Below are 25507 nucleotides of genomic sequence, written 5' to 3' on the forward strand. Positions count from 1 at the left end.
GTAAAATGTTAATAATATGATTCCAATTTGGCAATGACATTCTTTGAAGGTGGGGTTCCCACAGTATTAAAAATCAGTTTTTTTTTAAGTGTTAAGTGTGACTCTGAGGTACCACCCTTGAATCTGAGCTGGAAGGTAACTAGTTCGTTTCCCATTTGAGAGACTCAAGCACAAAATTAAGGCTACTATTCTAGGATTTGGCTGAGAAAACACTCCATGGCTTGAAGAACTGTTTTGTCGATGAAACTTTGCAACCAGAGGCTTTATCTGTCCTCTCAAATGGGACACAGGAGATAATATAGGCAGTGTTCAAGGAAGCATGGGAGTTTATCTCTAAGGTTCAGGTTAGTACTTATTTATCAAATAGATAGATTGTTTGGTTATTTTCACATTTCTGGGTTCAAATCAACAGCTGAGTTTCCTATATTACAGCAGTGACTATAGCTCAAATATACTTCAATACTGTAAGTGTGTTGGGACACCCTGACGTCATGGAGTATGAACGCAATTCTTTCATTTCCTCTAAATTTATATTAAATTAGTCCAAGAGTTGGATACTTCATATGAATACAAATTTTAAAATAGAGATGGTAGATATTTAAAATATAATCTTTTGAGATGTACTGCTTAGTATAATATTATACAACAGTTTCAGTATCACATTCAACATGATGGTCAGCATTGTGGCACCCAGTGATTGGCTCAACCATGCAGAGCTGAATGATCCCAGATGCAATCCCGAGTCAGTACCAAATGAATTGACCTCCACAAAGATGGTATAACGTACCTACAATTATAGCCATAATCCAGGTGATTTGGGATGGTAAGGAGAAGATCAACAATCTTGAACACAGCAATCACTACTGAAACATTGTACGTGAAGCGAGAGAATGAATAACAGTCAGACTTTGGAGAAATAATTAGTCTTCGTTGTTGTAAAAATAGTTATCAGAATCTCTAGAATAATGTTTCAACAGTGTGTCCATGTCATTGAGAATGTGTGAAGGTGGAAGACAGGGCAAGGGTAGATGGTGGTGATAAGTACTGTACACTCATGTAGCCATGTTTGCTTCAGAACAGCTTAAAAATATCCAAAGTGAGGAACTGGGAGATGGTAGAGTGGAAAGATAGCAGAACTGGACAGCTAGAAAATTTGTTCGAACAGATATCCTGTTTTTACAAAACAACATGCTTCAATTGTAAAATATTTGCACATTATTACAGTGGGAATGGATTCCTTTTTCCTGTGTATTTTAGGCTTCTCCATTATGGGAGATGCATATAATTTTACTAATTTGCAGACTTGCACAATACAACCATTTTGAAATTGAAAATTGGTCTGGACAGAGATTGAGAATGGCTGTTGCCCATATTCTTTATGAATCATAAATTACCTTTACCTTATATACAAAAAGGATTTAAATATGACTTACGGTCAAGTCCGTTGATGTATCTCATTGTTATTTCGCAGTGTCCCCAGACTGCGCTGACTACTGGGTACAGTTTTTTCCCTTTTAGGTTTCTGAAGGCCACACCCAGATATTGTCCATCCACTATAAAACTCAGTGTTCCTTCATCCATATCCAAAACCACCAAGAAACTATCAGGGAGGACAAATGATTCATCTGGCTCCAAAAACACTGGATAGGTTAGTCCTGGCTGATTTTTACTATTGTGATATAGTTTGTTGCGACCCAAATCCCAACCCCATGATTCATTATTACTTCCAACTAACGAGGTGTATCCCACAGAATGTAATGGAGCTTCTGCTGTTGCCACACCAACAACAGCATGTGTTCCTCTTTGCCTTGTAGGCCAGTGAATCTGCCAGACATGAAGCCCACGTGTGTATCCAACTTTACCGCGGATACAATCTGTGCTTTGGGCTACTGGATGTCTGTGAAAGGTTAACTTGTCGTCTTCTTTTACAAAAATGTTCAGAGACCGGTCTTCGTTGTTCCAGGCATGTTTTAGCTGAATCTCTCGAGAAGCCGATGGCATATCCAGTAGCATGTCAAGCCGAGTTGGCTTGCAGAAGTCAGGGCCTCGCAACTCCCGCTTAACTGGCCTGTAGGCTGGTTCCCTCACATCCACAGACTTTATATTCCCTGAGATTTTCTGGCCCATTTCTTGGCTCAAAAACCACTGAGAAGGTTGTTTTGGCCTATTGTTACCTCATGTAAGCACCTCACAGGGAGCCAACAGTATGACAAGCAGACTGATTTATTTCCTCCTTTTGCAGCCAAACAACAGCTTCCTTCAGGGAAAGCTCCTGAAAGTGAAAAAGAAAGCAAATAAGTTTTAACAAGAGGTTTTCTTATTCACATTACATTTTCCTCTTTTCTTCACTGTTTCATAACCATTCCATTATTTTAGTTCAAATTTAAGAAATGTATGTACTGTACTTCCATAACTAAATCATCAAGCTATACCTGGACTGTAACCAGTTAAAAAAAAAGGGAGGGTTCAATTTTCCCACATTATGAATCAAAGCTTTGTCTGAGCTAGGCAGACAGACACAGAGACAGACAGACAGACAGACTCCATATTAGCTTTTTCAAGCTCTCTCCACTCTATAGGGTCAGTGATGAGTCATGAAAAATTTTTCAGGTGGCTCAGTTTAAATTCCCAATTATTTAGAAGATATTCTGTGCCAAACAAAATGTACTTACTTTCCAGGTCTTCCAATACTGAATCACATTCACAGGTAAGTTACATAGTCATACTACAGTTTATAACTTCAATAATAAACTTTGCTGTATGGGAAAAGGTCATTACCATCTAAATTTCAGATTGTTACACTTTTGCATTCAGACTATATGGAGTTACAAATGAGCAAGTTACATTTATACCATGTATTTACTAATACAAGTATCAGGAATTACTGAATAAACTTAGGCCAGTTCCCATAGAAAAGAGAAGATAAAGAGCTGACTCAAGAACTGTTTTTAGCTACAAAATGATTTATTTGCAATTCAGTTGCAATTTTTCAGATCCAAAACTAGGAAGCAAAATTATGAGATGTTTCATAAAGCCACTGCTTTTCTAGACAGTGATGAGTAAGTGGAATATCAAGGCAATTAGCATATACGTGTTTAAGGAAAAGCTGAGTAAAAAGAGGAGAAACAAAATCAAAATGCACATTGATTGGGTGAAATCGAAGCATTTAAGGAGGCACTTACCTGCAGCGTAAACATGGTTAGAGACTTGCTGGACCAAATGGCCAGTTTCTGTGCTACTAAATGCTACATAATGTCTTCAGCCTTTTCAAATCCTATATTTAAAGTCAAATGCGCCTAACTATACATGCAAATCTGAGTGTTTTCCCTTTGAAGTCACATATCTCAACTAAAAATGACAAGCTATTGCCAAACAAATCTCCAGTGGACTACAGTACCTGGTAGTGTTTTTCAGAAAATTATATCCCAAGTGGATTGAAGAAAGCCAAAAGATGTGATGTAACAAATGTTCCGGAAAGCAGTTGACATGAAGGACTATTTGATCTTGAAGCAGAGTCAGTTTGAAAGTAAAGTTTGGGAATGAATAGGGCCCAGCAAGGGGCATATAGCAATGATTTTAGTTGAAGGATTCGTGTAAGGGAAGGGACAGCGAAAACTGGAGTGCATACCACCAATCAATTCCGTTCTCTGCAGATTCTGGTATATATTAAGGAGTAATTTTAAATTCCAGTTCACAGACAATTCTGAACAAAGTGCCACTTGCATTGATGTTTAGTTACCTGCTCCCAGATCTTCCACATCTAAATGAAGGCAGAATTCAGAATTTTGCTAGATTGAGTGTTTTATTTTAGGTTAACAGTCACTGGTCAGACCATGAACATTTAAGAGGAAGTCACACCAGCAACATTTGCAGATTTTTAGCATAATTCGCCCTTTCCTCTCAAATTGTATCACATTATCCCATCAGCAATCCTCAGTATGCCAATCATACAGTTGCATCATGGTATTAAAGATCTTATGTAATCACGGTGTTATGTGCTATGCAAATATGTCACAGAACAGATTCTTGGAACGATTCTCAGTGATTTACCAGATTAATGAATGTTTGTCTTAAAAGGAGCAGAAATAGAAGCAAAAACACAACTACTACACAACTAACTGGCAAGTTGGAGCAGCGACACTACTGGACACAATTGATGCATGGTCAGCATCTTTTTCCTCCCATGAATAATGAAATTGAGTGAGAAAAGGTGTTAGAATACTTGGTACTTGACAGTCCAAAGATGTGCAGGTCAGGTGAATTGGCCATGCTAAATTGCCCATAGTGTTAGGTGCATTAGTCAGAGGGAAATGGGACTAGGTGGGTTACTCTTTGGAGGGAAGGTGAGGACTAGTTGGGCTGAGGGGCCTGTTTCCACACTGTAGGGAATTTAATCTAATCTAATCTCAAATCATAACAAAACACCAATAATTAAACTAGAATACAGAACTATTTAAACAATATAACTGGAGAAAGTCATGTCAATTTATTTAGGTTGCTATTTTATCTGTAACTTCTTAAAATAAATTCATGCTTCAAAATGAAGCAATACCTACTCAGGCTTCAGAATTGACAAGTTAGCATTGCCTGCTGAGGATCAAAGTCTGTGTCTTAGGTCAAAGTCATTGTCACAGTAATGTTTCAATTGTTGTCTCAGGTGCAAGTTTAGTTTTTTTTTAAAAGAAGTCTTGCGATTTCATTGGACCAGATTTCTCAAACTTTAATTTCTCAAAATTTAAAGATTGAATCCAAACAAAATATCCCATCCCAAAAAATTTGCAATGGCACTTTCAGTCCCCAGCTGCCTAGTCTTGGGCTTCATTTCACCTTCCCTCCTTTTGTTGCTTCCTATTTTCTAATTAGCATACCATCCTATCACTTGCAGCTTTGCATGTCTCCATAGGTTTTTTACTTGCTTTTTACATTTTACAAGTATTGTGTAGAATATCCAAACATTTCACAATCATAAGCATATATCAACACTTCAGTAGTACTGTTCCCAGACAATAGATTTTTTGAGATGGGATAGGAAAGGGAAATTTCTTTGCAGATGAGAAGAATTTTCTAATACATAACTTTTTTGTAAAAAGATTAATGAGCTCATTATTGTCTTTTACATTTCATCTAATTATTTCAAGGGCAGCATAAAGTACATAAGACTGGGATGCAACTGGAAGGGCAAAGTTGCATTTAACAAATTCCACTTCTGCCACTGACAGGTGCTAAATGTTCAACTAATTTTTTTCATTGCTTTTAGCTGGAGCAAATGGCCAGGTGGATAGGTATTAGCTGAATTTCATCTTTCTCATTTTTGCACATTTCATCTCTGGATGAAAGAACAATCAGAAATCCTGAACAAGCCTACTCTTGCAAAGCTCAATGTCTGCAGCAATAAACATGGATCAATTCTTTTATCCAAATCAATTTTTTTTCCATGATTTAAAATCAGAATGTGAATTGTATTAACTTGCTAAGTCTCTGGGTAAATATAACACACAAGATTCCAGCAAGTAAGGAACAAACTTACTTTAATAAAAAGCCTTTTAAAACTTGGGCTTAAAGTTTTGCAACTGTTTTAAAAGGCAAGTAGGGAATATTTCACATAGCCATATCCTCAAAATAGCATTAGTTTTTTTTAGGGGATACTGGTGAGATAAATGTTGGCATGGACACTGGCAGAACTCACCTGGACCTCACCAACTGTAGCTTGTGCAGTGTTCAAGTGTTCTGTGTTTGATTGAGAGTCTGTTTATTACTGATACTCACTGTGCTTGACTGGCAAATGTGGGTGTGGACTTCACTTTTTTTTTTAAATTCACTTGTGGGATGTGGACATTGCTTGCTGGCCAGTATATATTGCCCTTGCTGCCTTTGAGAAGCTGGTAATGAGCTGTCTTCTTGAACTGCTGCTCAGTAGCAGACCATGTTTTGTAAGTTGACCCACAAAGTCCTTAGGGAGGAAATTCCAGGATTTTGTACCAGCAGTGAAGGAACAGCAACATAATTCCAAGTCAGGATGGTGAGTGGTTTTGGAGAGGAACTTGAAGGTGGCGGTGTTCCCATGTATTTGCTGCCCTTGTTCTTCGATATGGAAGTGGTCATGAGATTGGAAGGTGCTGTGTAAGGATGTTAATTTCTGCAGTGCATCTTATTGATAGCAATACTGTTGCTATTGAGCATTTGTGGTGGAGGGAGTGGATGCTTGTTGATATAATGATAATCAAGCAGGATGCATTATCCTGGATAGTGTCAAGTTTCCTGAGTGTTGTTGGAGCTGCACCCATCCGGGCAAGTGAGGACTATTTCATCATACTTGTCTTTTGCTTTGTAGATGGACGGACAGATTTTCATGAGTCAGAATGTGAGTTATTTGCTACAGTACTCCTAGCCTCTGACCTGCTCTTGCAGTCACTGTTCATGTGGCAAGTCCATTTGAGTTTATGGTCAGTGATAACCTGAAGGATGTTGACAGTGGGGAATTCAGTGATTGCGACAGCATTGAATGTCAAGATGGTCTCTTTTTGGAGATGATCACTGCCTCGCATTGGTGAAGCACTGTTACTTGCCACTTGTCAGTCCACACCTTGATATTGTCCAGATGTTATTGCATTTGAACATGGACTGCTTCAATATCTGTAAAGTCACAACTGGTGCTGAACACTGTATAATCATTAGCAAATATCCCTACTTCTGACCTTATGATAGAGGGAAAGTTATTGATGAAGCAGCTGAAGATGTTGGGCCTAACAGATACCCCAATGGGATGTCCTGGAGCTGAAATCACTGACCTTCAACAACCACAACTATCATCTTCAATAACAGGTATGATTCCAATGAGAGAGTCTGCCTCAATTCCCATTGTTTTCATTTTTGCAAAGGATCCTAGATGTCACACTTGGTCGAATGCACCCTTGATGTCAAAGGTTGTCACTCTCACCTCATCTCTGGAATTCAGTTCTTTTGTCCATGTTCAATCCAGGCTGTAATGAGGTCAGAAGCTGAGTGCACTGGACGGAAACCAAATTGGGTGTCACTAAGCAGGTTACTGCTGAGCTGGGGCTGCTCAATAGCACATGGATGACACCTTCGATCACTTTACTGATTGAATGGAGACTGATTGGTTAGTAATTGGTTGGGTTGGTTTGGTCCTTTTTTGAAAAAAACTATAAAACATGCAGGACATATCTGGGTAATTTTCCACATTGCCAAGTGGATGCCAGTGTTGTAACTGTACTGCAACATCTTGGGCAGGGGAGTGGCAAGTTCTGGAGCACAAATTTTCAGTACTATTGCTGGAATGCCATCAGGGCCCATAGTCTTTGCACTATCCAATGCCACAAACATTCATTGATACCACGTAATGTGAATCAAATTGGCTGAAGATTGGTTTCTGTCATGCTGGGTACCACTGGAGGCAAAAAAAGTGAGGACTGCAGATGCTGGAGATCAGAGCCGAAAATGTGTTGCTGGAAAAGCGCAGCAGGTCAGGCAGCATTCCTGAAGAAGGGCTCATGCCCGAAACGGCGATTCTTCTGCTCCTTGGATGCTGCCTGACCTGCTGCACTTTTCTAGCAACACATTTTCAGCTACGACTGGAGGCAGCCAAGCTGGACCATTCACTCAGCACGTTTGCTCAAGATTGCAGCGAATGCTTCAGCGTGATCTTTCACACTGATGTTTTGGGTTCTTCTGTCATTGAGGATGGGGTTATTTATGGAGCCTTCTGTTCCAGCAAATTGTTTAATTGCCCATCACCATTCACATTGCAGGACTACAGAGCTGAGATCTGATCCGTTGGTTGAGAGACAGAGATAAGCAGTCCACCACTTGCTGCTTATACTGTCTGGCATGCAAGTCGTCCTCTTTGGTGGCTACACCAGGTTGACACCTCAATTTTAAGTTTGCCTAGTGCTGCTCTTGGCTTGCTTTCCTGCACTCTCCATTAAACCAGGATTGATCCCCTAGCATCATGGTAATGATTAACTAGGGGATAGACCAAGTCATGAGGTTGCAGATTGAGGAGTACAATTCTGCTGTTGTTGACGGCCCACAGCACCTTATGGATACCCAGTCCTGAGTTGCTAGAGCTGTTCAAAGTCTGTCCCATTTACCATGGTGATAGTAACACACATGGAGGGTATGAAGGTGGAATGCAGTCTCCACGAGGACTGAGGGAATAGCAAACAACTTGTCAGGAAATCTGGAAGCCAGATCTGGAAGCATGGAAGATGACATTTTGAAGTATTTTATAAAAGACCTGCAATTATACACTACACAAATAGAAACAGTGGCCTCTTTGCACTAACCTGAGAGGCAAGTTCAAATAGGGCCTTGGTTAATATCTCATTTGAAAGACAACCCACTGAACATGCTACCCTCACTCAGTAATGCATTGAAACGTCAACCCAGTGTATGTGCTTAATTCCTGGAGTGGACTTGAATTAGAGCGGAGGGGACCATTGAACCATGAATGTCCAAAGACAGGTCATTACTTATTTTAAACTGCATTACACAAAGCTAAAAATATCTGTAAGCAAGCACTTGAAAGTTGTACTTTCAAGAGATTTCTAATTCTGCTTATTTTAACTGGGTAAAATTGATACTTTTCATGAATATTTAATTATATTTTTGATCCAGCTGCTTCCTGCAACTTATTTTTTAAAATCTCCAATATAGTTTCATTAGATTGATTACGGTCATTCCTGCCATACTGGGCTAATTCTCAATCAAGTAAATGGGTAGATCTTTCTGATCTCCCTTATTAGTACATATTATAAACCCTTAGCAAAACAAATTGCCTTATTTGACATTCTCACACATTTCTTCATGTAATTGTGGGTATATTGCCGGTCATGAAACAAAACCCCTGATCTGATCCTTGCTTTTCACCCTTTCCAGTCTAGTTGATTAATACTTGATATAGTAGAATGTTTTTTTGGCAGCTTTGTTCATAATTTTCATTACCAAATTTGCTGATTTTCACTTGTACATTTGTTATCCCTATATTCCATCATCTTGTAATCCCAACAGTATTTGATTTGGAAATTCTTCTCCCCACAGTCTTTTAAATAATGTCATCTCATACCACTGATATTGAATGAATCTGGGTAGCCTTGGTGCAATGGTATACACTTGAACATGTAAAAATCTTCGCGCACCTCAAAAAATTTCAAAAACTTAACTCTTGATTCTACATGGCACAGAGAGGTTATTTGAATCAAACTTTTGAAAGTAATTTAAATAGTAGTTATTAATGTGAGAAACCTTGATCCATTTCTGAATTAACATTGCCTTGTAGTCGTTGTAGTAACAGGTATGACCAGAATTGACTCCTGGTTAGTGCTCAAACACAAGCATATTGCAGCACAAACAACGCAAAGAATCACAAACAATTTGGGACAAATCTGTAACTATAAGGTAGCCACTGTCTTTAAAGCACATCTATAGAACCATGCATCCACAAAACACTGGTTATGATTGAAACACAGAAACAAGGGGGTTAAGTCCAATTGCAAAAGCTTGGGGCAGAGGTAGAGTGCACTTTATTATGACCAAATTGCCAGATGCACAGGAAAACATGATCACATGAATCTAGTGTAAGTCACCATTGAATTAAAGCCTTAGGTTCACCCAGCTGCTGCTGCAGAAATACGACCGAGCCTCATTGTTTGATTATTTTCTGGTTAATCTTCAGGAAAAGTTGTAACTTATTATGTCAGCCAATGACCTGGAGGTGGAACAGGATCTCAAGGATACTTACAAATAAACAGTAAGTGTTCAAACAACTCCAATCAATTTGATTGTGAAGCTTCTAGTGTGAGATTAATGGAGGAAGTTACCTAACCTCTTCATTCTGGTTGGGAATTGTAGGACAAAAGGATTAAATGCTACTTATATTTTAGTCTTCAGACTGATGTGGAGGGGATTTTCTTCCCCCCACAATCTTTAATACCACCAATACAAAGCACATAATGCTCCACTGGCTCAGCTCAATAATGGCACAGATTCAGAGAGATTTTACAAAACTCTAGTTAGCACAAAACATGAATGCAATTTCACATCATTCTGTCTACATCCTTGTAAAATTTGCAACAACAATCTTCCTTGTGGCTCATCAAATTTCTAAGTTGTCCTGCAAACTTGTGTAATTCCACCTCTTCCGGCCCCAGCCCATGCACCCCTCAAGGTCCTGGTCATCAGTATGTATGAAACAGGAGTCACACTGGGCATTAAAAATTAACTTTCATTCTTTCCAAACAATATAGCCATCCCTTCAGAGTTTCTTCATATCTTTAACTTGTAATGCTGACCCTGAGGGATACTATTCTGAATATATCATGTTTGATGACTGTCATCGCGACATTCAGCTTTTTACAACTTGGACAATCTTGTAGGCACACTGCCACAGCCCATCTAATTCTACAGATTTCAGTTTTGCCAACATGATTTTTGACAAAGCACCACATCTCAGAGTCCACTTACACAGTCCATTTCAATCTTCAGTTGAAACTTTATTGCTGGAACAGCACAGCAGGTCAGGCAGCATCCAGGGAACAGGAGATTCGACGTTTCGGGCACAGGCCCTTCTTCAGGAATGCTGCCTGACCTGCTGTGCTGTTCCAGCAATAAAGTTTCAACTTTGATCTCCAGCATCTGCAGACCTCACTTTCTCCTCGAACATTTCAATCTTCACCATTATTTCAATGAAGAACACAACCAAGTTTCTGGACGCAATTCTCAAACAAAATAAGGATGCAGTTCAATTTAATCACCTAACATGGTAATGAATTACATTAATATCACAGTCTTATTGGCTTCAGAAGCACCTGCTGTAGAATTCTAGTTTCCTCAAATCTGAAGCACGCTTTATAGTTTACTCTATTTACCCTGCCAATGAACAAGAAAACATATCAACCTGGTCAAATTGAATTGCTGTAATATTTTATGCCTGTAAAACACTCAAAAACAACTAAACTTGTCTCTTTTGGAAAGAAATAGAAATAATTTTTAAAACCAATTCAATTACAAAATAGGGAATTTACTCAGAACACCTATCAGAAATGCAGTAAAACAGAGCAACTTAATAACAGACAACTGAGGTTATGAAAGAAACATCCAAAACAGGGCACTTTGTGATTCTACTTTTAAAAATGAATACTTTTACAACAGAGCTCACCAAAATGAGGGAAATCCATGTCTGGATCAGAACCAGTACACATGAAAGGAGATTAAAAATCATTGAAGAATCATTTAAAATTCAAAAACAAAATATACCAGGCAAATTTTATGAAGACTGTTGGAAAAAGGACATGTAGCGTGTCCTTTCACGAATTTCATCAGTGTAGAAGATTGATAGTAACCATAAAGTTGAGAGATCCAGGCTCTCAATTTTACTGCAATTCATTTTGACATACTTTAAGAACAAAAAGTCTGTTCAAGGTACAAATTGTACTAGATTCAGGGGAATCTTCTCTGAAAGACAGTAAAATCCAAAAAGATTTTTTTTCCTTCATTTGTTCCTACTCTTTTGGAAGTTGTGAATTTCTTGTCAAGTAATCTCATGGTTGCCAGTTACCCATGATACCTCAGCCAGAAGGCAAGCATGACTCAATAGTGTATGCTATTAGGTATATCTAGAAAGATGCAGTATAATTTTTAAAAAGTGTCTAAAACATTGCCTGCAAATCAAATCACAAAGCCGAGCCAACTTGTATTTACTTTAATTTCTTAACCATCTGTTTGCTCTTTACAAATGAAGACAAAAATGGAAATGGAAATTCTGCATACTTTCAGATATTTTCGTTTTCATTCTCCAAGAATTCCTTTCATAACCAATGTAATTTCCTGTTCAATAACACCAAACATTTTCACCTATGACCAAGTCATCTTCCTTCATTGCTGACTCATTGGTACAAAATCAAACAGGAGATTGCCACTACCTGTTAGGCTCAGAATCCAAACAGAAATATACACAACGAGTTGTAAGAAGATTTGTAGCTCGGGTTGAAGCTATGGATGTAAGTTTGCTTGCTGAGCTGGGAGGTTTGTTTTCAGACATTTTGTCACCATACTCTGTAACATCACGAGTGTGTTTCCGGTGAAGCACTGGTGTTATGTCCCACTTTCTATTTGTGTTTAGGTTTCCTTGGTTTAATGTCATCATTTCCTGTGATGTCATTTTCCTGTTCTTTTTCTCAGAGGGTGGTAAATGGGATCCAAGTCTATGTTTGTTGATAGAGTTCCAGTTGGAATGCCATGCTTCTCGGAATTATCATGTGTCTCTGTTTGACTTGTCCTCGGACGGATGTGTTGTCCCAAAGTGGTGTTTTCCTCATCTGTATGCAAAGATACTAGTGAGAGTGGGTCATGTATTTTTGTGGCTAGTTGATGATCATGTATCCTGGTGGCTAGTTTTATGACTGTCTGTCCAATGTAGTGTTCATTACAGTTTTTGCAAGGTATTTCATAAATGATGTTCATTTTGCTTGTTGTCTGTATGGGGTCTTTTAAGTTCATTAGCTGCTGTTTAGTCTGTTGTGGGTTTGTGGGCTACCATGATGCCAAAAGGTCCAAGTAGTCTGGCAGTCATTTTAGATAAACACAAGTTCAGTCTTAAACATTGCACGTAGGTCGTGAAGTTGCCTCACATGCACCCACAAACAAAAATTAACATTCCTGATCTTCTCCAATTCAATCTTGATTCAATATTCAGCTGGGTTCAACACATATCAAATGAAGAGAAGGGCCTCCACTAGACTTTTGCCACCTAACCTTAAACTTGTTGAAGTTAAGCCACAACATGCATGACTATCTTGGCTGGGATAAGCAAATCCAATGCAAACAATCAGAATTCCTGTAATACCAGTTGAATTAATTTAAAGAGCACTCAGGACACATTCTGCTTCAGGTATTCTTTGTTGTGTTTGAAGGAGGAGCTAGTTTCTTTCCTGTGATCTAATATGTACCAATTTTAAAACATGATTAATATAAAAAGAGAAACTATTTTGATCATTTATTTCCCAAAATATCCAAAATTTCACCCTTAAGAACGTCTGCAGCAGCTTCCCCTCCACTCTATACCTCATCATTCTTGACCAGAAATCCATGTAGTTTCATATACACAGACATTTACAGCACAGAAGGAAGCCATTCAGTCCACTATGTCTTTGCCAGTCAATGCAGACCTGACTCTAGTAATCAAGTTTTCTAGCATTTGACCCATAGTTCTGGAGGCTGTTGCTCCACAAGTGAAAATCAAAATACCACTTAAGTGGTGAGTGTTTCTGATGCAATCATCCTTTCAGGCATTGAGATTGAGACTCACACCCTCTGATGAACAAAGTTCTCCTTGACAGTCTTTTATCTCAGAGCTTCAATCCATGCTCCCTGGTTATTGACCCCACTACAAATGGAAAAAACACATTTCCAATCCATTGATGCCCCTCATCTTACCAATCTCTTATCAGGTCTCCTCAAACTTGGTTTCTCAAAAAGAAGATAACCCCAGCCAATCCAAATGTTTCCTCATGGTTCATTCCCTCTAATCTGGACAGTATCCCAGTAAATTTCTTCACACATTCTTGTTTAAGAATGAGCATTGACCAGCAGTCAAAATAAACAGGTCCTATCAATCCCTCACTACTTTTGAAAAGTAAAACTTCTTTAACCTTTAAAAGATGAAACATTCCCTAAAAAAGGTTTAATTTTAAAAAGATTGGCCACTTAAAGTAGAAGCACATCTTTTGTGTAATGTGGTGACTCGACCACACATTGTACTCCAGTGCTGGATTTACTGAAGTTTTATCCAGTTCTAACAAAACTTCCTTGCTCTTGTATTCTTTTTTATTCATTCATGGGATGTGGGTGTCAGTCGCCAGGCCAGCATTTTTTTTGCCTGGCCCTAATTGCCCAGAGGGCAGTTAAGATTTAGATTTAGATTAAATTACAGTGTGGAAACAGGCCCTTCGGCCCAACAAGTCCACACCGACCCGCCGAATCGAAACCCACCCATACCCCTACATTTACCCCTTACCTAACACTACAGGCAATTTAGTATGGCCAATTCACCTGACCCTGCACATCTTTGGACTGTGGGAGGAAACGGAGCACCCGGAGGAAGCCCACGCAGACACGGGGAGAACGTGCAAACTCCACACAGTCAGTCGCCTGAGGCGGGAATTGAACCCGGGTCTCTGGTGCTATGAGGCAGCAGTGCTAACCACTGTGCCACCGTGCCGCCTACAAAGAGTCAACCACATTGCTGTGGGTCTGGAGTCACATACAGGCCAGATCAGGTAAGGTTCTATGCTATTCATATCTTTCAGAACAAGTTACTTCAAAATACATTTAGAAAAATCATACAGGCTTTGAGTCATTTTCAGAATGTCAGATTACACCACTAAGACTTGCAAGTTAAATTTGTGTCTTTTAAACAGCTAATGCAGTCCTCACAATAGCTGCAGGTCAAATAGCTGAGATACAAATAGTTCTTACTTTTTGCACACAAACATTGCTGCAGCAATCATAAATAAAACCTTGGTAATCAGTGTATCCTTCACGAGCTAGAGATAAAACAAACCTTGCCAAATTCATTTTAATAATGGTCAACACCCTGTTTGACTCATGAACCTCTGACATGAGTGTCTTGCACTACCATTTGGGATGATGATCACCAGGTTACAGGTTTGAGCTAATAACAAGACTCATCTTTACAATGAAAAAGCCAAACAAATGCCAAAGGTAAATGTCATTACAGTTCATATCCAGTAACTAGTTGTATTAATCTTCATTTCCAAACAAAACTGCACGTGTGATGAAGATTAGCTTTTGAAAGGATAATGTTAGATTAAAAATAAATACTCACCCTAATAACCATTATTTCTGAACTGAATTAGAAGGTGCGCACACAGCCTGTCCACAGAAACAAACCTAACTTGTTAGCATACTTTGCAGAAAAAACACTAACCAGGAGCAAGCACACACAGACTTAAACAGGAAAAACAGTTCCAAGAAACATAATAGGGAAAGCCAGTAGTGGAGAAAGAGAGAATGAGAAAGAGAATTCTGAACCAACTTAGCTTGCAGTGCAGAAGCTTTTGGAAATGCACATCTGTGCAGCAATCGGCAGCAAACAAACAGGGCAGAAATACTTCCTTGCTCGGTTGTAAAGCCAGGCAGGCAGATACAGATAGGCTAGTGAAAAAAAGGTTGCAGCCTCAACATCGCTTTTAAGGTGTATGTCACAGATCACTTTTGATAAAGCCTGTACCTTCCATTACTGTAAAAAGCAGCCTTGATCTGTTTAAAAGCCTTGCTTTCAGTGAGAAAAAGAACGACAGCCCAGATGGAGAAGTCTCCAGATGAAGTGAGTGCAGTGCCCTGTAAGCTGATCTAGCTGATCTCATCACATAGGGCTACTAATCCACTGATCTGGGAATGAAGAACAGATGGTGACGCCCCTTTCTCCAAACACCACACACAGGCTTGCCGCCCCAGGTCTGCAGACAGACTTAAAAGTAAATTGGTGACAGAACATTTTTCTTTATGTCATGCACACCCTGGAAACCAATATGCTCACAGAAGTCTACATGTGCACCACACTGATCACCATTTGGTCTCCATTTTAGTATTCTTAAAGCTGGACAAAGATCTTGCAACACTGAAGCCCCACTGCAGGAAGCCATCTGGGGCTGTCTGCGACACACCAGATTGGCAAGGATATGAATTGCCACCTTGAGGCCACATTGATGTGCAATACAAAAGCTGCCCATTGTTTCTACTTTGAGAGGCGTCACAGGAATCTAATTACAGAAGTGCACATTAGGGGAGGTTCCTTCAGCCAGCAGACGTCAGGACAGATGGCAAACAATAAAACGAGAGCAGAATGTGAACGATGTATTCCAAGTAGCAATAGATTATATTCGGAAACAAAACCATTCCAATTAATTTGATAAACATATGTTTAAGAATGAACATGGGCCAGCAGTCAAAATAAAATGCCCTATCAATCCCTCACTGCTTTCAAAAGAGTAAAATTTGTACTACCTCTCTTTTAAAAGAGGAAACTTCCCCTAAAAAGTTCAACTTTAAAAAGATTGGCCACTGAAAGCAGAAGTACATTCTTTTACCTTTAAAATGTCTTGAAAGAAAATTGTCTGCACTTAAGTATTTATAAAACAACTTGAAGACAAATATGCCTGTATTTGTGATGACAAAGAGGAAAACAAAAACAAGCATTGCTTACCTTGAATGGTTATTAAAAAATTAAGTCTAAAAATCCTTACTATGTATTGTGCAAATTACAAACATATCCACAAACATATCCAATTAAATTTTTAAGGTTACTCCACCAGGAGTTAATGTTCCTATACTTATTCCAAATAATGTGTTGCAATGCAACACTCAGCACTGAAATATATAACATTTCAGTTATTAGCATTAAGTGGGTTTCTTAGGCAATGCATTTTTGATGGTCTACTTATCACATTAAATTTGGGAAGAACAAGGAGGGGGGGACAATGAGGCTGAGACAGACAGGTTATACAGTTATACAGCACATATGGTGCATCACAAATCAGTTAGATTGCCTGTCATGTGCAACTAATCTTTGGATTGATGCCAAAGCACCTGCAAGGATAAGTCTGGGTCATCATTTTAAGAGTGAAAGGTTGGATATGAAAATCTATAGCAAATGGTGGATCACCAGGTGCACTGCAGACCATTGCACCAAATGTGCATAACACCTGAATAACTAATTAATTAGATGTTCTACAAATCATCTATCCCGATGGTTGGATTCACAAAGATTTTAAAATTCTTAAGCCACACATTTTGAAAATAAAAGCATGTCAGCCAAACACTTGTAATCTACAGAAGATGCAATGCAACTGTAAAATAAACACTGAATATGTCACAAAACCACTTATGATTTATGATTATTACTGGACGGAAGGAAATCAAGCAATGGGAAGTTATCATAATTCACATTTGCTACAGACCAGTGTCTTTGCATAATCCATAATTTGCACTTCCTATAACAAAAGTGGAATCTCAAACTATTCACTGCAACAAATTACGGAGTTTACTGAAATGTTCTATCAGTTTTAATTTAATTAAACACATTTTAAAACTCCCTTTCTTTAGGCTGCACTAAACATAAAAACTTTTTTAATTGTGCACATTTGTTGCTACCTAACAGCTTAATTCACAGTGCACTGAACTAGAATTGAGACAAATACACTAGTAAATATGGATCTTTGTCTTTTGCTATGGTGGTCACGAGTTGATGACCGCAATTAAAATATGCGGTTACCTATCATTGATGTTGCAGCTAGGAGTTCTAGTTACGGAATAAGGGAGCAAGAGAGCATCACAGAACACAATTAAAACTGGCAAGGAGAAGGGGCAGTCAGTCAGGACTTATTCTCCCCGGACTTTGTTAGTTCAAGTAGCAACCCTCAAAGCACTGGATACTGCAAAGACTATTGCCCTAACAACATTCTGGCAATAGTACTCAAGACGAGTGCTCCAGAACGTGCCACTCCCCATCCAAGCTCTTCCTGTACACAGTTACAACAATGGCATTTAACTTGACAACATGGAAATTTGCCCAGGTATGTCCTGTACAGAAAAAATAGGATAAATCCAACCCAGCCAATTAATGCCCCATCAGTCTACTCTTGATCATCAATCTTTACTTTGAATATATTAAGCAGCTCAACATCTAGAGTCAAGAATCCCAAAGAATCAATCCCCAGAGCATAGAAGTTTCTCATCTCGGTCCAAAATGGCCATCCATTGTCCTGACATTATAATACCCTCATTCTAATCTTGCAGAAGGGAAAACAGAGTCTCTTACCAACTATTCTATTAAACCAACGAGGCAAGTCATGTGATATAACATTTGCTGGCCTGCAGAAAGCTTCTGTTACATATTGATTTTTTTTTAACACTAGGGAATCATGGACTATGGAAAGAGAGTGGGAAAATACACAAAACGGTTGAAGCTAAGCAATGGTCTTAATAAAGGGCAAAGCTGGTTTGAAGTACCATATAGCCCAGTTGTATTCCTACCTTTACGTGAAAAGCTTGCATGCACTACTTTGCAATGTTGCTAGAAATGCCCATGTTTTCTGCTGTTCAGATCGACAAACCGAGCCGTTTTCCATCAGCTAGGCAGCAAGGAGTTTCTGGGACAGCCCAGGCTATACTGCAATGATCATAAAGACTGGCTGGCTGACATCCAAGTTAAAAGTAGGCTTCAAATGCCACACCAGAAAGTGTACACAAGACAGCAGGATTTAACTGTGCTTTTATTCATACATGCACAGCTGTTTGCTTTTCATTATACAATTATTAAATAGAAAGGGGGAACCACCTCTTTTGCAAGGAAAATGAAGGAAGAAAAACAATTCATAATATTCATGACTCACATTAGATAGTTTGAGTTATTGAGCATCAGATAATATTTTTGTTTACATAGCATGCCACAGATCATGACAGCCTCTTTCAATTCACAATTATTGATTTTTAATCTTATTATGCAAAGTTAACACCATTTAAACAGACTTTGCTTTTCTGTAATACAAATACTCCAGGATATGTTTTGAATATTTTACATTGTAAGTGCAACTACACTGAACTCTTAAATCTCAAGAAGCTGAAGACCTTCTTCTCCCCAGGTCACAAGTCACAGTCTATTTCTGATCATGAAACACTACAATCACATTTTATGCCAAGACAATTCTTTCTTTTTTTTCCCATTTACATGATAACAAGTCTTCAATACACCATACATTGAAAGAAGCCCCACAAGTAAAGAACTTCGTGCAGCAATGATCCACTCTGGTTAGTGATCCTAATTGCGAACTCACTAATCATGTTAGTATAAGTATTATTGTCTTCAGATAACCAGGATCTGAAATAGCTCTCGTTGTCAAAAGAAAAGCTTCAACATGGGGATTGTAAAATGAGCAGAACACTTGTCTGACATCATTGCACAATGTATCATACAACAATCTGAACATCAGAAAACAGTTGAAGACAATGCAAGCATGGTTAGGGCTGGAAAATGCTAGCTGCTTTGTTAAATTATTCGTAAAGAAGAGATAAACTAAATGTACATTTGGGGTGGCACAATTCATTGCTGCCTGCAGTCATGTATCAAGTAGCAATCAATTGACCAGCCACATGGAAAGCAGCAAGAAATACACCGAAAGAAGCTGCAGTAGTTTTAGTCTGAAGTGGGATTGTTTCTACCTTATGGGAAACAGACAACATAATATTGTTATAATAGGAATTCATTTTGTGGAGTCAAAGTTAGGGAGAATGGAGCAGCTGCTTATTACTATATCTGAACAAGAGATTGATCGGTCGACACAAGGTGGCAAAAGTGGAAAGCCTATCCCATTCTCCAGCATGAACATTGGTCAGCTTTATGAACATAGTTAAATTAATGATTCTTCTGTACAATAAGTGACTGAAATTTTAATGGAGATGGCATAAGTAACAGACCTTTCAGAGCTATGTTTTCTACCAAAAATATGTCCACATCCTCTCCTCACATTACTGTAGGTTCATAGAATCCCTAGTGTGGAAACAGGCCATTTGGCCCAACAAGGACACACCAACCCTCTGAAGAATAAACCACCAAAACTCATTCCCTATCCTATCACTCTACCTTTCCCTGACTAATGTACCTAACCTACACATCCCTGAACACTGTGGGCAATTTAGCATAGCCAATTCACCTAACCTGCACATCTTTGGACTGCGGGAAGAAACTGGAGCACCCAGAGGAAATGCACGCAGATACGGAGACAATTTGCATACTCCACATAGACAGACAGTCGCCCAAGGCTAGAATCGAACCCAGGTCCCTGGTGCTGTGAGATAGCAATGCTAACTACCGAGCCACCAACAGTTGTTGGGGCTTGGTTCCTGTAGAGAAGTGAGGAATCATTCACATATAAATGCTAGTGGACTATAGATAAGTCAGAGCAGAACAATTGAACCTAATATTTTCCCCCATACCCACACAGATCTATCAGAGATTGGCAAATAATGATCAGATGTGAGATGGCAGATTGAATTTTCTGTACTCTAATCAAATGATGCAGATAACTACAGCAAGCCAACAACCCACTCAATTGAAAATCAGGTTCCATAGCCAACATTAAGATCTTCATTGTCTGCATGTTTCAGCTACTTCACAGGATTGTAATTTGCCATTTTCAGACATCCAGCACCACCACTTCTGTAGTACGGGCTGACTAGGGATAGTCAACATGGCTTTGTGCATGGGAAATCATGTCTTACTAATGTGATTGAGCTTTTTGAAGTAGTAACAAAGAGGATTGAGGAGGGCAGAGCTGTGGATGTGATCTATTTGGACTTCAGTAAGGCATTTGACAAGGTTCCTCATAGTAGACTGGTTAACAAGATCAGATTTCATAAGATACGGGGAGAACTAGCCATTTGCATACAGAACTGACTCAAAGGTAGAAGACAGGGGGCGATGGTGGAGGGTTGTTTTTCAGACTGGAGACCTGTGACCAGTGGTGTGCCACAAGGATTGGTGCTGGCTCCGCTGCTTTTTGTCATTTATATAAATGATTTGCACGCAAACATATGAGGTATAGTAAGTAAGTTTGTAGATGACACTAAAATCGGAGGTGTAATGGATAGCTAAGAAGATTATCTCAGTACAATGGGATTTCGATCAGATAGGCCAATGGGCTGAGGAGTAGCAGATGGAGTTTAATTTAGATAAATATGAGGTGCTGCATTTGGAAAGGCAAATCAGAGCAGGACTTAGCCACTTAAGGCCCTGGGGAATATTGCTGAACAAAGAGACCTTGGAGTGCAGGTTCATAGTTAGTTGAAAGTAGAGTTGCAAGTAGACAAGATAGTGAAGACAGTATTTGGTACGCTTTCCTTTATTGGTCAGAGCATTGAGTTCAGGTCATGTTGCAGCTGTACAGGACATTGGTTAGGCCACTGTTGGAATATTGCATGCAATTCTGGCCTCCTTCCTATCGGAAGGATGTTGAGAGAGACTTGAAAGGTTTCAGAAAAAATTTACAAGGATGTTGCCAGGGTTGTAGGATTTGAGTTGTAGAGAGGGGCTGAATACGCTGGGGCTGTTTTCCCTGGAGCATCAGAGATAGAGGTTTATAAAATCATGAGGGCATGGATAGGATAAATAGACAAGGGTTCTTTTCCTGGGGGGTAGGGGAGTCCAGAATTAGAGGGCATAGGTTTAGGGTGAGAGGGGAAAGATTTACAAGGCACCTAAGGGGTAACTTTTTCACACAGAGTGGTGTGTGTATGGAACGAGTTGCCAGAGGAAGTCGTGGAGGCTGGTACAATTACAACATTTAAAAGGCATCTTGATTGGTATATGAATAGGAAGGGTTTGGAAAGATATGGACCAAGTAGGACTAGATTAATTTGGGATAGCTGATTGGCATAGACGAATTGGACTGAAGGGTCTGTTTCCGTGCTATATACATAGTCATAGAGATGTACATCATGGAAACAGACCCTTTGGTCCAACCCGTCCATGCTGACTAGATATCCCAACCCAATCTAGTCCCACCTGCCAGCACCTGGGCCATATCCCTCCAAACCCTTCCTATGCATATACCCATCCAGATGCCTTTTAAATGTTGTAATTGTACAAGCCTCCACCACTTCCTCTGGCAGCTCATTCCATACACGCACCACCCTCCGCGTGAAAAGGTTGCCCCTTAAGTCTCTTTTATATCTTTCCCCTCTCACCCTAAACCTATGCCCTATGACTTGAAACAATGGAAATATGATACTGGAAGCACTAAAATCAGTCAGTACGTGAGGAAAGAGTAGAAAATATTATTTTAGAGGTTGCCTCTTCATCTGCTGTGAAATAGAACTTTGCAAAAATTAACAATAACCATATGAATAATAAAATCCAGTGGTTCAGGCCAATTGTGTCCAATTTTATTAAACATTTTAGATATCCATGATTTAGTAACATGATCTCATCTTTCCAGTATCAAAATCTTTTTTCCTACATGGCAGTGATTTTAAAATGGGTTGCCATAATACATTCATATTGTGACAACTGTCCAAGTGTGCTGTAAAACTTTGTACAACGGAAACATAAATAAATGTAAAACAAATATTGGCTCATCTTAAACAAAATTCTATCCAACCAAAATTACAACTTAAAAAAAAAACTTTTGATTCTGAAATAGGAATATTCTCAATGTGGTCAAAGGGCAAAATAGACAACATGACAAAGGTGGTGTACCATGGAATTGTTTACCTCAATGCAGTGTTTCTGAAAAATGTTGGAAATCACCATCATATGACATTGGATGGTGCACTGGTATTACTGAATTGGCTAAAGGAACTGCTTGCATACTGTGGGATGAGAACAAAGCACATGCAAGTTTGCTCCAGGCCTTCCAGAAAAAAAAACCACCTTAAGGTATCTTAGGGAGCTGCCATCAAATGACACAAACAACTTGTTGGTAAATGCAAAACATGACATTTAAACGCATCACAGGGGCAACACAGCCATTTTCTGGAGAATGTAGAGACAATGGCGACTCTACAAAGGATCCATTTACAAGAAACTTGACAAAAGGTCAATGCAAAAATCTATATTAATGTTCTAAAGCACTAATTTAGCTATATATCAGTTACTTTAATAACCTGGAATGAACTGTGAGTACATTGTAGTCAAATTTGCTGACAATACAAAGATAAATGGGAAAGCAAGTTGCGAGGCTGCCACAAATAGTATACAAACTGATATGCATTGGTTAAGTGAGTACTGACAGACTGAATATATTGTGGGAAACTGAAGTTGCCAATTTTTTTTTTTTAAGAAGAATGGAAAAACAAAATATAGAATTTAAACTATGAGTGAGACTTCAAACTGCTGTGGAAGAGAATTATGAGCATCCTCAGATAATTAAGCAGTCCATGTCCTAATATAGTAAGACCTGGACAATAGCTGGGTTTAGACTGACCAGTGGCAAGTAATATAAACGAACCACAAGTGCCAAGCAATATCTGTCTCTTAGTGGAGGTGGTCAATCTAACCACTACCCTTTAACATTCAACAGCCTTACCATCACAGAATCCCTCAATATAAATATCGTGGGGCTACCACTGATCAGAAATCGAACTGGACCTGCCATATAATTATGGCTATAAGATCAAGACAAAGGCTTGGAATCCTGCAGTGAATAACACACTTACCAACCCCCACCCCCCTCATAGCCGGTCCACCATTTACAAGCCACAAATAACAAGTGCAATGGAATATTTCCCAATTGCTTAGATGAGTGCAAATCCAACAACACACAGGAGCCTGGACAAAGCAGCCCCCTATTTGGCACTTTATGCTTAAATATTCCATTCCTCCACCATTGATTTTCAGTCACAGCCATGTATACTACTATCTATAAGACGTAATACTAAAATTCACCAAGGTTCCATGCACATGGCACTACCTTCGATAACGACATGGGCAACGAAAACGTGGGACACATCACACCTGTAAGTTCCACTCCAAGACACCCATCATCCCAACTTGGAAATATGTCAACATCCTTCAGAGTCACTGGGTCAAGACCCCAGAATACACTCCCTGTCTGTTTGTGAACATATATCAAACAGACTGCTGTGATTTAAGGTGGCTGCTCATTACCACCTTCTCAAGGGTAATTGGTGTGGGCAGTAAATGCTGATCCAGCCAAAACCACCTACAGACTGTTAGTATTAAAATAATCCTGCTGTACTGCAGCCTTCTTCATTTTAAGAAAGATTCTGCTCCTCTACTTTTCCTGCCAAAGTGCATAATGTCAGATTTTCCTATATTATACCCCATCTCCCAAGAGTTTGCCCACTCACTTGGTCTATCTATATTCCTCTATAGAATGCCGGTGTCATTTCACCACCTGCCTTCCCATCTATTTGTGTAATTAACAAACTTAGCAACGGACTTCCCTCAAATTTACTGAATCAAATTGTAAATATTTGCAGGCCCAGCATTCATCTGAGACACTCCATTAGTTGCAGGTAGCCATCCTGATAAATGCTCCCCTTACCCAACTCAGTCTTATGTTTGTTAGCTGATTCTCTATTCATGCCAGTATCATCCAAAACACCAATAGCTCTTATGCTAAGTAGTGTTGTGTGGTATCATGTTAAAAATGTTTGAAATCCAAGTATATTACATCGACTGATTCTCATCTACTCTACCTGTTACCTCAAAAAATTCTAATAAATTTGTCAAGCATGATTTCCCCTTCATGAAGCAATGCTAACTCTGCTTGATTATATTGTGTAATTCTAAATGCACTGCTATTGCATCTTTTATTCTAAACTTTTCTCAACGACTGGCCTTTTTGTTTTGTTTCCTTCCTTTAATAAATAAGCAGATTACATTGGAAAACTGTCAATTGTCTCAGACTTGTCAATAGTTCTTGGATTCTTGATAAGTTACTACCAGTGCATCTACTACCTCAGTCGCTACATCCTTTAATATCCTAGGGGGCAACCAACTATGTCCCAGGGAGTTATCATTCTTTATTCTCATTTGTTTTACCGAGTACTTTTGCTCAAACAATAGTTATTTATTCCCTCACCCCATTTGCTCCTTGACTTTTTTTGGAATATTTTTGGAATGTTATTAGTTTCTCATACAATGAAGACTGATGAGTATTTATTCATAACTTGGCCATTCCCTAGTTATCCATTACTTTCTGTGCCTCATTCACGACGGTTACGAATTTAAGACTGAGATAAAAGAGGAATTTCTTCTCTCAGGAGTGCTAAGTGTCTTTGGAACTCCTTACCAGAGAGCGCAGTGGAGTCAGAGTTCTTCTGTATGCTTAAGGTTGAGAAAGACAGATTCTTGATCAGAGGAATCAAGAGTTGCAGGGGAAAAAGCAGATCAGCCATGATCCTATTGAATGGCAACACAGGGTTCAGGTGCCAAATGCCTACTCCTATTCCTGTTTAGGCCTCTTAAACCATAAGACCATATGTTCACTTTGGCCTCATTCTTCCTTTTTCAATGGTTAAAGAAGTTCTTAATGCTTGTTTCACTGTTACTTGCTAGTTCAAAGTTTATTTTCTCAATTTAAAAAAATTCTTTGATAACTTTAGAACTTTCCAAATCCTCTGGTTTATCACTAATCTTTGATAAATTGAAGAAAAATAATTTGATAATATATCATTAACTTCTTTGCTTAATCCAGATTTGTTTGTCACTTTCTTAGAACCTTCTTCCTTACCAGGATATAGTTTGCTGAGTCATGAGCTATTTTCTTAAACATCTTCCATTTCGCTTCAACTCTTTTTTTTCTGCTTTCTCTTTTTTTCTCTGACACAAGTATTTCCCATATTTAATTTGATCTCCGTAAAAAAAACAAAACTGTTTTTGCTATTCTCTGGAGTCTGTGAAAATTCTTAAATGTGATTGGCTGGTTGGACAGCTTAATGACATTAA

The 25507-nt window shown here is 38.9% G+C and overlaps 1 protein-coding gene across 8 annotated transcripts in view; it reads right to left on the reverse strand.

Annotated features, from left to right (window-relative positions):
- LOC122555842 (SPRY domain-containing SOCS box protein 1-like) overlaps nucleotides 1-25507 on the reverse strand; it is a 270118-nt gene that overhangs the window by 118473 nt on the left and 126138 nt on the right. For 7 of the 8 annotated variants that reach the window (XM_043702031.1, XM_043702032.1, XM_043702033.1 and 4 more), the window contains one exon: nucleotides 1434-2272. In XM_043702031.1, the coding sequence (XP_043557966.1) occupies nucleotides 1434-2127 (694 nt within the window). In that variant the 5' untranslated portion in view covers nucleotides 2128-2272. Of the gene's footprint in view, nucleotides 1-1433; nucleotides 2273-15268; nucleotides 15342-25507 lie in introns of those variants that run through there. The other variant, XM_043702036.1, reaches the window with a different exon arrangement.

Source organism: Chiloscyllium plagiosum, chromosome 13, assembly GCF_004010195.1.
Source record: "Chiloscyllium plagiosum isolate BGI_BamShark_2017 chromosome 13, ASM401019v2, whole genome shotgun sequence".
Classification (NCBI taxonomy): domain Eukaryota; kingdom Metazoa; phylum Chordata; class Chondrichthyes; order Orectolobiformes; family Hemiscylliidae; genus Chiloscyllium; species Chiloscyllium plagiosum.